Below are 14,411 nucleotides of genomic sequence, written 5' to 3'. Positions count from 1 at the left end.
TCTGGAAGCATCTGCACTCATTCTTGTGTTTAATTTGTCAATCATCCAGGTAAACATGCAGTAATGTGCAAAGGTCTGAGGCACATGTAAATAGATTATGCAAAGGACTGATACTTTCAAAATAATGAAATGAAAATTTAATATATTTAATAAATATATTTAATCTAAATCAGTTAGATCAGTGTGTAGTGTTGCCACTGTTGGCCTTGCAACAGTTGTTTTACTGTTGTAAAAAAAAAAAAAACATTATATAAATAAGTAAAAATACTGTATGTAATTTGGGAACTATTAGACAATGAAGTTACTACTGCATAGCTGTCTTTCCTTCTCTCTCCTTCATCCAGATATATTAATATTTTAGTCCCCACCCGACCTCTGTTTTCTTCAGAGTAATAAAACTGTGTAGGCTCACACACTGAATTGGTCAGATCTGTATGCTGTGTGCACATAACTGGGTGCGTTCAAGGTTACAGAGCCCACCCCTACCGTGCGAAGAAAATAACAGAGGAAGAGTGACAGTTCTTGTTGTCCGTAGTCTGCAGAATGTGATGGTGCAAAATAAAAATGGAAAGGGTAGCAAGAGAAGCAAAATGGATGGGTGGAGCCAATTATGTACTGCGTTGTCAAGAAGAAACTGTCTGCATTGTAATTGTCGCCTTATACCATGACTGAGAATACCCTTTTGCTCAGTCCATAAAGACTACACGTTTCAACCAAGCCTTAACTATGTTGGTTTATAATCTTTTTCATTAAATTTCTTTTTCTACATGAAAGCTTTAGTAAGAAGAAACAGACTAAATATAAGGTGAAGTGCATACTCATGTGAGTTCAGCTTTACAGTATAACACAGCAAAGATAGTGGTAAAGATGTAATGAGTGGATTGAATCAATTTTATATATATATATATATATATATATATATATATATATATATATATATATATATATATATATATATATATAATTTTTTTAGCAGCACAAATGCACTTTACTGCCTTAATGACTAAAATCTGGCAGCATACCACTGAACATGGTGTGGGAAAGGGGGATGGGGATGGTGGGGATGGTGGGGGGGCGAGGCAGGGTGGGCGTGCAGGAGAGAGAGGGAGGAGACATGGATGACGGAGAGAGTGTGAGAGACACACACTCACACGCAGCCTTGCAGAGAGAGAGAGAGAGAAAGAGAGAGAGAGGGACACAGAGAAGAGGACAACATTGACACCGGGAGAAGAAAGAAAGAGATGTCTGCTGAAAAGGTGCCTCTTTCTCAGTTACTTGCCGGCCCTAACTAAGACACCATGGGCTGCATTGGCTCCCGCACTATCAGTAAGATCCTTTACTGTTTTCATGACATTTTTATTAGGCTTAAAAAGGAACCAGGGTGGTGGAGTGGATGATGCTAGCACACACACACACACCCTACCGACCAGGGAAAGTGTCAGTGTTTCTATGGAAACCCTCTGGTTAAAGGCTGTTTGTCTTCGAGGATAGACTATGATTTCTAATTGTCCTGAAGGGATGCCAAGAGAAAACGGATGAGCTGAAAGGTGGTGGATTCAGCATTCATACGAGGGGGTTAAACCGCCACACAGGAATCAGGGACGAGGGTGGGCTGGTGTTGTAGAGACAGTGATGGAAGCAAGAAGGAAGATAGGAGAATAGATGAAAGATAGTCCTTATGGGATATTATGGTGTGGAAGATAAGGATGAATAAAAGGAGTGAGAGAAGACATAAAAGTGGTAGAGGAAGCAAACATGCATGTGTGAGTTTAAAATGGATCATCAAAGTCTCACCAAGTTTATTTAGAGATCTGCATTATGTGCAATTGAGTTTGAGTGTGTGTGTGTGTGTGTGTGTGTGTGTGTGTGTGTGTGAATGCCATTTAGCCTGCATTTGATCAAATAGCACTTGCAATGAGTAGAGCTAATTTGAAGACAGGATTTGATGGCAATTCTCAGCATAAATAATTACTATTCAGTGCTGCTCATTCTTTAGGGACATTCACAGCTGCCATTCAAAGAGTCGAACCTATTACATCAAACCTGGGCCACTGCCTGAGCTGGAATGAAACAATTGGCGCCATATTTGACCTTTGATTGTCATTGAGTCAGCGTTAAAGGGGGAGGGGGGGCTTGGAGGCAAAGTGCTGTTTTTGTCTCAGAAAAATAGGGGCCAGTGTATACTTGACACCCTACAGTGAAGAAGTAGCAAAGTAGAGCAGAAAATTGGACTGATTCATCTATTGTCCCTTTCAGCCAAAGTACATCAGTTTCTGCTGTTTTTTTTTGCCCATTATAATAGAAAGGCATCATGAAAGCTGTAGTGTGAAGGTGTAGTTGCCCATTCAGCTCTGGACTTTACTGGGTTTACTGTTTGCAAAGAGAAACATGGCTCTCATATTTAGCATGATGAGCTATAATTAGTATCTGGTTTATAGAGAAGAGAGGAGGTTTGATGCGTAGAATATGGGTCAAGTGCTTATCATACAATAGTCCACTGTCTGGTCTGTTGCAAGAAATCATCTCTCTCTCTCTCTCTCTCTCTCTCTCTCTCTCTCTCTCTCTCTCTCTCTCTCTCTCTATATATATATATATATATATATATATATATATATATATATATATATATATATATATACATGCACATGGACATGCAATTGGACTGCAAAGGGACTGTATTGTGATAGTGATTAAATCTATATTTCTAACATGTTGCTCTAGCTGTTCATAATTCCTGTTGTAAACTTATGGCTTTCTAACCTCAGCATAGTCATAATGCTTTAGTCCTACAATTTACAGACATAGTACTTGTGATAGTATAAAACAAACACTTGAATTAGAGCCTGTAGAGAAGCTGGGAGCTTGTCAGGTTGGCCAGCTACAATGTGCTACTATGTACTATGTAGTATATGCAAGAGGATTTTCAATATACAGTAATGTATCTTGCATGGCTGTTATTACATTGCTTTATTACATATTGTACAATGTGAGAGTTTCCATTTGAAGGGATTGGATTGATGGAATGACTTGGAATGACACAGTTTTATTGGCAGTTTGACTGAATAGAACTGAATTTGACCTTTTAGCATTTTGGCTCAGGTCAGGTCAGGTCAATGATGCCTGAATGTAAGGTAGCTGGATTGGCAACTCTAAATTGCCAGTCTTTAGAGCATCTTACAACCTTCAGAGCCTATAATTGTTGTCATATGTTGTGGTCATGCATACCATAAACATGTTTGCTGATAAATTTGGACTACATACATGTTAAATAACCTGGTACCCACTGTAAAATATAGTGGTGGGTCTCTGATAATTTGGGGATGTTTTGTAGTAGTAATATAGGGCTCTTGTGAAGAATTATTATGATTGTTCAGCCCAAAGCCTGGTTGTCTGGTTGAGGTTCAGGCAGGCAATAGATAGAGCTTTCAACAAAAGAATGAGTCAAACACTACATTTTACAGCATTTGGCAGATGCCCTTATCACTTATGCCCAGATGCACTTATAAGTGACTTATCTAATTTTATATATATATATATATATATATATATATATATATATATATATATATATATATATATATATATATATATATATACACAACTGAGCAGTTGAAGATTAAGGGCCTTGCTCAAGGGCCCAGCTGTGGCAGCTTGGCAGTGCTGGGATTTGAACTCACGTTTGGGTTACAAATTCATTGTTTGCAATAACCTTCTCAGTCTCCGTGTTTAAACCCTACTGAAAAGCTGTGGTCTAAATTGAAAAGGGAAGTCCACATGCGCAAACCTAAAAAACCTAAGAGCTTAAAAAAATTCTGTATGAATAGTAGACCAAGGTCCCTCTACAAGTCTTGGCAACCTTCTTACACATTACAGAAAAAGAATCAATGCTATTATTTTGTAAGGATTTTGTATAAACATTGCACTATTAAAAACATTGTGTTAAAAAACTAGCTTAAAAACCACACACACAGGGTATTTCTGCCTTCAATTTTGTCTTCAGTAAGTAAATAGCAGCTCAATTGGGTTGAGGTCAGGTGACTGACTTGGGCATTTAAGAGCAATCCATTTCTTTGCTTTTAGAAGCTCTTGGGTTGCTTTCACAGTATGTTTTTCGGTGATCATCCATCTGTACTGTGAAGTGACGTCCTATCAGTTTTGCAGTATTTGACTGAATCTGAGCAGAAAGTATAGCTCTATACACTTCATAATTCATCCTGCTAATTCTTTCAACAGTCACATCATCAATAAACACCAGTGACCCAGTTCCATTGGCAGCCATACATGCCCATGCCATAACACTTCCTCCACCATATTTGACAAATGATGTGGTATAAGATAAGATTTACCTTTATTGATCCTCCATAGGGGAAATTCAAGTTAACATATCAGCACAAGTAGGAAGAGTAACATCAAAGAAAAGTAAAGAATTTCATAGATACCTAGATATCAGAAGTACAATAATTTAAAAATAATATTTGATAAATGGAAATAATAATAGAAACAATAAAATAGATCAGTGTGTATGTGCATATGTTAGAGTTCTATTTGCATATATACATGTGCAATATCCTTAGCATTTATGTGCAATGTTTGTAAAAGGACAATTAACAGTTGAATGTGTGTGTTTGTGAGACTCAGTCAGTGGAGTCGGAGGTATTGGGTACTGTTGCATTGTGGAGTCTGATGGCTGATTGCACTAAATCCCTAGATGACTTGTTGGCTGGATGAATCTATGGCTGAATGTGCCCCCGAGCCTCCTCAGATCAGCAGAGAGAGGATGAGAAGGATTGTCCATGGCAGCTTTCTGCTACCCTCTCATCCTTTTCTCAGTCACTTCCTCCACACTGTCCAGTTCCAGCCCCACCATAGTGCTGGCCTTTTTCACCAGCTTGCCCATTTTGTTGGCACCACAAGTCCCAATGCCACCTCCCCCGCATACCCCAGCAAAGAAGATATTGTTGGTTAGTACACACTAGTAAAACATGAGCCTCCTCAAAAAGATCATGCTTTGGATCATGAGCCCTTCCTTTCTAGTCCCATCATTCTGGTACAAGTTAATCTTGGTTTCATCTGTCCAAAGATGAACTGGGCAGGCTTGACTTGGCTAGATGTTCCATCCATCTATCCATCCATTTTCTATACCGCTTATCCTTCAGGGTCACAGGGAACCTGGAGCCTATCCCAGGGAACATCGGGCACAAGGCAGGGTACACCCTGGATAGGGTGCCAATCCTTCGGGCACAATCACATACACATTCACACACCCATTCATACATTATGGACACTCTGGACATGCCAATCATCCTACCAGCCTAGCATATCTTTGGACAGGGGGAGGAAACCGGAGTACCCGGACGAAACCCCCACAGCATAGGGAGAACATGCAAATTCCTCACACACAGGGCTGTGGTGGGAATGTGCTAACATGTGAGGCAAATGTGCTAACCACTAAGCCAAAGTGCGCCCTTGGCTAGAGTTTTTCCTTCAACATGGAAAGAATTCTGCAATCACCCACTTTAGTTGCTGTATGTGATCTTCCAGGCTTTTTGGTGTTGCTGAGCTCACCAGTACAGTCCTTCTTTTTAAGAATGTACCAAATTGTTGATTTGACCACTTCTAAATATTCTCCTGTCTGATAGGTCTGTTTTGTGTTTTCAGCCTAATGATGGCCTCCTTCACTTGCATCAATACCTTTTTGGACCATTTATTGAGAGTTCCCATGAACAGCTACCAAATTCAATTTCAACATTTGGAATCAACAGACCTTTTATCTTTTTAATTTGTCATGAAATAATGATGAAACTGCTTATTAGTCAATTGTCCAATTACCTTTGAGCCTGTGAAAATGGAGGGACTGTAATAAATGGCTCTAATTCCTAAACAGTTAATACGATATTTTTGTTAAACCCCTTGAATTAAAGCAGAAAGTCTACACTTCAATCACATGGTCCAAAGTGACAGGTCAATACAGTGATTTATAACCATGCTTCTGTTCAGTGCATGATCCAACATGAAGAAAGATAGGACAGTTCAGAGAAAGGGTAAAAGAGAGAGACTGACTGACAGAGTAAATGAGACTGCAAAGAATGAGTCAGAGGAGAGGAAGGTGGGAGGGAAGGACTGAGCAATGTGGAAGAGGAAGATGGAATATAGGATTGAACCAGTATAAATTAGTTTAATGTACAAGAGAGATCAAAAGTCTTGCTTTAAGTACTGAAAATGCTTTTGTTATAATTTTCTTTCTTACAAATTACTTTGGTTTCCATCCAGTTTACTTAGTAATTACACATGGCCATTTACCATGTAGATTGATGTGTAGCAATTTCTGGATTGTTTGCCTGCCTCATTTTTTATAAATAAACTGTGCCTGATTTTTGGCCTTGCATCGGGATTTGCCTATTGGACTTTGCTGCTTCTGTTTTGCAATGATATGCATAGAAATTAATAAAACATAATAACAATAATTTCCATTATTATTCACATGCTGTTTCCTCTGAAAGTATTGGAACATCAAGTCCAAATCTTTTGTTTTTTCTATACGCTGAAGACATTTGTGACAGACATCACTGTTGCCTTCTTCTTTTGTGATTAGTAAGATTAATGAGCCCAATCCAGAAGAAGCCATGTAAGCCCAAGACATGTCACTAAATCCACCATGCTAGACTGATGAGCTCGTATGTTTTGGATCATGAGCAGATCCTTTCTTTCTCCACATGTTGGCATTTCCATCACTTTAGTAGAGGTTTGTCTTGGTCCAGAACTTTTGTGGCTCATCTCTGTATTTCTTTGCAAATTCCAATTTGGCTTTCTGATTCTTACTGCTGATGAGTGGTTTATATCTTGTAATTTGGCCTCTATATTTCTGCTCTCAAAGCTCTGCTCTTCTTTGAATGGTACAGTGTGATACATTCACCCCTGCCCTGTGGAGGTTGTTCATCTTGTCACTGACTGTTGTTTTTGGGGTTCTCTTCACAGCTCTTACAGTGTTTCTGTCATCAACTGCTTCTATTTTCCTTGGTTGACTTGTTTCATGTCTGGCTGTTAGTACACCAGTGGTTTCTTTCTTTCTCACGACATTCCAAATTGTTGTTTTGACTATGCCCAATGCTTGTGCAATGGCTCTGAAAAATTTTCCCTCTTTTCTCAGCTTGAAAATGATGTGTTTTTCTCACATAGACAGCTCTCTGGTTTTTATGTTGGTTTATCCTTTTTAAACAACAAATGTAGTATTCACAGGTGAAACCCAGGGCTCAAACCTAAAGGAGATATTCAGAGCGATTAATTATTTAAGAACTCAGTCTAACAGGGCAAACCTGGGCAACAAGAAACACCTGTCAGTCACATGCCACAAAATTTTTATCTCTTAAAAAATTGGTGGGTTAAACCAAAAGGTGCCAAGACAACAAAAGTTGTTTAACACATCTGTAAATATCAGGAAACAAAAGCTGAAAGCCTGACCATTGCATATTCATCTTTCGAACTCAAACCTAAATTTTTCAGTGTATAGAACAAACTTAATAATTGGCCTTAAGATTTCAATATTTTTGGAGCAGACTGTATATGACATTGTTTTCTATTCCACTTCAGATGCAGAGCATGTCCGATAAATGCTCAGATTAACCTGTTTGTCAAACCTGCGAAATGTAAACCACATTAGACCACTCTATCCTTCTTGGGCTACATCCTGAGTGTTCAGGTGTTAAATATGGATAAGGATAGGAGATAACAAAAATCAAATGGCTACACATATCAGTATTTTTTACTGATGTTTCATTCAGAGCTAGCAGCATCCCTCATGTCTTACATCCCTCATGACTTACACCATTTATCAGCACTCTCATTCTGAAAGACCCTGATCCTATACTACAATTCATAGTGGAGTTGAACATCCCCGATGTAGCATGCCCCCTCAATAAATGATAGTAAAAGGCTTTGCTGATGGTCTAAACAGGTTTCTGTCCATATCTTTGTCAACCCAAACCAAAATAAGAGCTGGAAGTTAAAAATATACACACAATCAAATAAAATTACATTGATATATATATATATATATATATATATATATATATATATATATATATATATATATATACACACACACACACACACACACACACACATATATATATATATATATATATATATATATATATATATATATATATATATATATATATATATATATATATATATATACATTTTATACATAAAAAACTCAAAGCTAATACATAGACCTAACATAGCTAATAGCTAATACATATCATAAAATGATACACCAAATTAAAAAGTGCTTGGTATAGACTAATTTTTAGAACTGTACTAGCCTAAAACTCAGTGTATCACCTCACATAGAAAAAAAACTCCTACAATGAAATGTAAATTGTTTAGTTTAACAAATAAATATAGACCTGTTATGGCCAATTTGCACAAGCAGTGTTGTGTGAAGCATCACGTGTAGCATCACGTAAAGTATTGCATCGACCTCGTTCAGATCCATTTTAACAAGCATTTAAAACCACATTGCTGCATTAAATTAAAGCTTGTATACCCAAACACACAATTAAATGCACAAACTATTGTCCTCTTAAGGCCAATTTAAATGAGATGTGTTGTGTAAAGCTTCACATGTAGCATCACATAAAGCATCTACGCATTGTATAAACTTCATTCAGCTCAATTTTAACAAGCATTTAAATCCACACTGCTGCATCAAATTGAAGCCTGCACACCACGCTGCTCTTGTTTGACGCTTTATGTATATACCTTTTTTCACTTGCATGTGTAAGTGAATTGTAAATTCAATAGACACCCACTGAAATCTTAAAAGCACACTTTTAAAATGTTGTGCACTTTATTTAAAATCATAATTCAATAAGCACAGTCAACCTGACTGCATAAAGCACGTTAATAAATAAAAGCATGTTTCTTTTGGGCATTTTCTGCCAGTTTGTATAGAAATATGGTCGCCCTCTCTATGACTATTGGAGCAAAATAAAAGAACAGTGCCCGTCCTATTTGTTTCTGTATTTGTTTTACCATTAGTTGTCAAAGGTTTCAGTTTTAGAAAAAAATAAGTGGGCAAAATGTTTGTTGACTGCTATAATTTAACAATACATTATTCTGCTTCTGTATAGTATAATATCACCCTTAATATATATATATATATATATATATATATATATATATATATATATATATATATATATATATATATATATATATATATATATACTGGTGTTGAATCTAGTACACACTAAACATATGTCTACAAATGTAAACTAATTGGTAGAACTTCATCCTTCACAATCATTATTACCATGAAACACAGTGTCAGAATCATCAAACAATAACAAGGTATGACATAAATATCTTAACATATAGTCTTCATAAACAATTCTAATCACAGGTCTTATTATTGTCAAGACTATGTGAAAATGCTTAATCATCTTATTTGGACTCTACAACTTAATACAGTGTCTGGGAGAGAATTCTACCATTGAGAGAGCACTACACTTGGCCACTGCCATTTATCACAACAAATAGCCCTACGGCAAAAATCTCCCCAGTTTGAACAAGCATCTTAGTCACCCCATTTCAGGAACAGATTGCTAAAACAAGCTAAATGTACAGCCTCTGTCTATGTTCTGAGTGTCTCCACCGCCATAACCAGCCCTCTTAGCATACATGCCCTGGAAAGCAGCCCTGTTGTCACTGGACTCACTGGATTGCTCCATGCTGAAATTGTTTCCGTTCTGGTGACCAAGTCTCCCCTCATTTCACTCCGTAAAAGAAAATTTAAATTCAATTCAGAAAGTAATTCATGCTTTTCAACATCTCAAGGACCACTAATTCACCAGTAACCTTATCCTCTGGTACCCTGATAAGTCGTTACTATTCATGGTTGAAGTGACATGTGATGTCCTGTCTCACAACAACCAACAGGACAAAAGACAAAATGACCTCATTTAATCCTCTACAGGTCTCCCCCCTTCCAGCATGCTTTATGTTACCAACCGCTACTGTTTCCATGGTTTCCACTGATGATTAAATGAGGAGAACTGAGCAAACCTGAGAAGCAGTACATGTCTTAATTCAAGAAAAAAATGGGTTTAAGCAGACTAACATTACAGACCCTATGATTCATTGGTCATTGGTTATTAGACAAGGTATCTCTCTATTCTATTGGCAAGAATGACTTCTTATCTTATCTTTCTTTTATCTTATGTTATCTTATATATATATATATATATATATATATATATATATATATATATATATATATATATATATGTGTGTGTGTGTGTGTGTGTGTGTGTGTGTGTGTGTGTGTGTGTGTGTGTGTATATATATATACATATATATATATATATATATATATATATATATATATATATATATATATATATATATATATATATATATATATATATATATATATATATATATATACACACCTGCATATTCATACAGTTATGCAAGCAGCTAATCATGTGGCAGCAGGTCAATAGTTTCAGTTAAAGTTCATGTCAAACACCAGAATAAGAAAAAGTGTCATGTCTGTGACTTTAACTGTAGCATGGACATTTGTACCAGAAGGGCTGGTTTGAGTATATCAGAAACTGCTGCTCTCCTGGGATTTTCAGTCTCTAGAATTCAGTGTATCTTAATACATTGTGACTTGTGCTACTCATTGTAACATTCATTCTCTAGACTAGTGGTCTCCAACCCTCCTCTTTGAGATCTACTTTCCTGCAGGTTTCACCTCCAACAAAATCTAACACCTGTTTTAGTTGATCATTAACATCTTAGGGCAGTGGTTAGATGGTCAGGTGGGCACCATTATGGTTGAAGCTAAAGTCTTCAGGAAGATAGATCTCCCGGAACACTGTTCTATACCATTCCTACATCCCTTATACTATGTCATTTCTATTTTATATTGAGTGCAATGTTAGCATTATAATAAGCCATACTTACTCTGTTTCCCCTCAAACTGTTGACTCAGTCTGCACTGGTGGTAAAATAGCCTCTTGGACTTTGCCCACTCTCTGTAAGCTTCCTCTGGATGATACCAGTCTTTTTATGAGAGAGTTAGCATCATGGAAATAAACGGACTACATATCCATACATACACTTAACGAACTCCATGACTATTAAAGACATTGTTTTTCGCAGTTTTATGTTGTATGTGTATCTGTCAGTACTTTTTAAATGTTGGACACAATGAATCTTTGCTCTACCAAGCAAAAAGTTGATGATGGCACCTCCACATTCTAGGCCACAAGATTGGTCCCCAGTTTGTTTCTGCATGCTTGGCAGCGGCAGGTGGATTTCCAGTGTTTTGCCAGGATGCAGTATGAGCATTGTGTAAGGAATGCAGTGTTTCTTCTGATTTGTTAAGATGAAATGTGTATTTCTTGTATAGTATTTTTCCTTCCTTTTTTCCATAGTACTACTGTGAGGACCTTCTGTTTTGCAGAGCTAAAGCAATGTGCTTTAAAATATGTTGCATGTGTAGAAACAGTTGAATGAGAATACTGACTGCAATTTGGATAAAACTAAAATTGCATCTAAGTGTGAACGAGCTTGTAATTGTGTGTGGCTGTGTACTGCCTTGCATTAGACTACAGGGTGTATTCCTGCTTTGCACCCAGAATTCCCAGGATAGGCTACGAATCCACTGCAACCCTGACTAGGATAAAGTATTTACTAAAAATTAATAATTTAACCAATTTTTCAAAAAACTAATTTCTCCCTACACAGCTGTCATCATTTAAATATGCTTTTTAACCCACCAGACTTAGCCTTGTTCATTTTCTATTCCTCAGCTCCAGTATTCTTTATGCTCTATCTCCAGGGTAAGAAAGACTGATTGTGGAAATGGCCCCAATGCTCAGAGGTGCCACTGTACTTACAGGAAAAGGAGCCCAGCAATTAACAATTAATCAGAGAGAAGAGAGAGATTTTGTAGGATAGTGTAAGAAAAAAAAATGATGAGGGTTTCGAATAGCACAATGAAGAATAACTTTATTGCAGCGAAGCAGAGACAAAGTAAATAAAGCACTTCAGGTTCATCGGAGTCAAAGTGAACCTCAAACAATATCAGCTCAGACATATTATACAGTTTCTTGTATGTAAATTACAGATAACAATTGAAGTGATCCTTTTCCGTTCTCACATCATTGATGTCATTACAGGTGTGACAACCCAAATGGTGGGGTGATACGATTGTCTCGACAGATGTCTTCCTGAATGGTAGTTATGGTCACGTGCCCCTGTGTTCATGGATGGTTCTTGATGTCCCACTGCTGCTCTGATTGAATGTCACTTCACGTGCTATTATCCACATGTTGTTGAGACTGAGGTGAATTATCCCTTATAATGAAGCCTTTTTGGGGGAAGTTCTTGTTCTACCTTGGAGTGGAATCTGCTTAGAGGCAGACTGTAATGTCTTACAACAATGAAATTCATGAAGGCTGTAGATAAATTCTTCATACTGCCAAGTATGATTCTGCATATTGTCTCACATGGTAAAAAAAAAAGTGACATAGGCTGTGGGGAAGATCTTTTGCAGTAGCTGGCCAACCAATCCGGCTAATGTCTGTGACCTGTTGAGGTGTGATCGTGTTCAGTGCCACAGACGATGCAGTTTCCTGCAGTCCCATCAAAGCCCAGCACAGCAGTAGATGCACCATTCTTTTTGTCCTTTTTTAAGTTATGCCAGTTGTCAGTGATATGCTCATCAAAAACAAGGGGATCTATCTGTTCAAGCCCTTGAGCCATTTTAGTACACTTCTGACACCACGTGCATGTGTGCAGAAATTGACAACAGTGAAACTCATGAAGGGTGTAAAGAGAACATGTTTGATTTTATTTTTTTTTACCAGTTCCTTGCTATAACTGTAGTCTACAGTACACTGTTGCTCTGTGTCCACATCACAACCCATCAATATTCATCAGATGTTCTTGTTTTACTGCAGTTATGTTCTTGATAACTCTCAGGTCATGAACTAAATATTATAAACTAAAAATAATGAGGAGGCTCAAGTTCCAGTTCAATCCAAAGGTGTTCAGTGGAGTTGAGGTCAGTTTTCGGTTTGGGGAAGAAGCACATATGGGTGTGGTGGTCAAGTGTCCACATACGTTTAGCCATATAGTGTATTTCAGAACTCAGTGTTCATCAAGTTGTTCTGGTAGTGTATCTAGGCTTTGGGGATTTAGATGTTAGAAACCCTTTATTCGCTCCCTCATGGCAAAATCAGAAAAGCATTCATACAATTGTCAAGAGGTCACAAGTTTAAATCTTGAGAATGCCACAGCCATGTTCAGGAGTCCAAGAGAATATTCAGTTCAGTTCATTTGTATTTACCTCTGTGATTCAAAGTCTTTCACACTGCTTGAAAAACCTCTTGTGGAAAAGAGGTGGAGATAAACACCCATGCATTTCACAATGTTAAAACTAGATGGCAGCACAGACACTGAATTTTTATTAATGGTAAATCTTTTTGCAGATATCAGGAAGTACATACAGACTATTATAATTATGTTAATGACTGGGCTTAGGGGAAATAAAAGAGAGACCTTTTGTACAGAGTGAAACCAATTTACAGTAAGAGGCCTTTAATACAGACATAGGCTTTGTTAGAAATCTTTCAGAATTCAAAATCAGGTGTTAGGAAGCCAGCCAAGAGCCAGCTTGTAGCAGTATTGGAAATGTATGAAGTGCATGGTTTCTATGTCTCTGGAGTATGTTTGGTATCTGGTTAGATTTGGTCAGGTCTGATCTGATGCACAATAAGAATGAACAAGATGAGAGAGCACTTTAATAGCACTTCTTCACACAACAAGGTCACAGTCATATTCTCAGTGTAACATGTTTTACGTGTCACAGAGTTACAATATGCGAGTCATCATGATCATATTGATTTGGGCAAAACTAAAACAAACATAATCCAATTAACAAGAAAAACAAGGAAAATATCCCACAGCTTTTTCTCTTTACATGGAGAAGGTAGAGTTAAGTGTTTAAGGTAGGGTTAAAGACTCATGTTATTTTAAGTTTGGATGTTGGAAAGAGTAGAATTATATTGATTTATTTAGGAGCATTTAACCTTACGTCTGACAGAGGACAGAGAACTGCATATTCATTTATTTCTAGAAAATGATATTAATGATAAATGATAACCCCAGATGGTAACACATTATGTCATTATGTCACTGATGGCAGTTTGGTGAATGTCATTTGGTTTGGCTTTTTGTGAACACAAACAAAAAAAGAGATGTAACTGATGTCCAAGAGCTTGCATAAGCTTGTTCTTCTAATTGCTTTTACCCTCCCTTCCTCTTTTCAGCAGCGGAAGCAGTTCCTGTAAAGAAAGATGGAGATCAGGTAAGAAATGCTGAATACAATTTCC

The 14,411-nt window shown here is 37.2% G+C and overlaps 1 protein-coding gene across 2 annotated transcripts in view; it reads left to right on the top strand.

The window, feature by feature from the left end:
• Window positions 1-1,084: 1,084 nt before the first annotated feature.
• Window positions 1,085-14,411, top strand: part of fam131ba (family with sequence similarity 131 member Ba) — a 30,150-nt gene continuing 16,823 nt past the window's right edge. For both annotated transcript variants that reach the window (XM_017481042.3, XM_017481039.3), the window contains exons 1-2: window positions 1,085-1,326; window positions 14,349-14,386. In XM_017481042.3, the coding sequence (XP_017336531.1) occupies window positions 1,299-1,326; window positions 14,349-14,386 (66 nt within the window). In that variant the 5' untranslated portion in view covers window positions 1,085-1,298. The remainder of the gene's footprint in view (window positions 1,327-14,348; window positions 14,387-14,411) is intronic.

The sequence above is a fragment of the Ictalurus punctatus genome, chromosome 12 (genome assembly GCF_001660625.3).
Source record: "Ictalurus punctatus breed USDA103 chromosome 12, Coco_2.0, whole genome shotgun sequence".
Lineage (NCBI taxonomy): Eukaryota > Metazoa > Chordata > Actinopteri > Siluriformes > Ictaluridae > Ictalurus > Ictalurus punctatus.
Note: the sequence above shows the minus strand (reverse complement) of the source record. Positions and strands in the feature narration are given on the sequence as shown.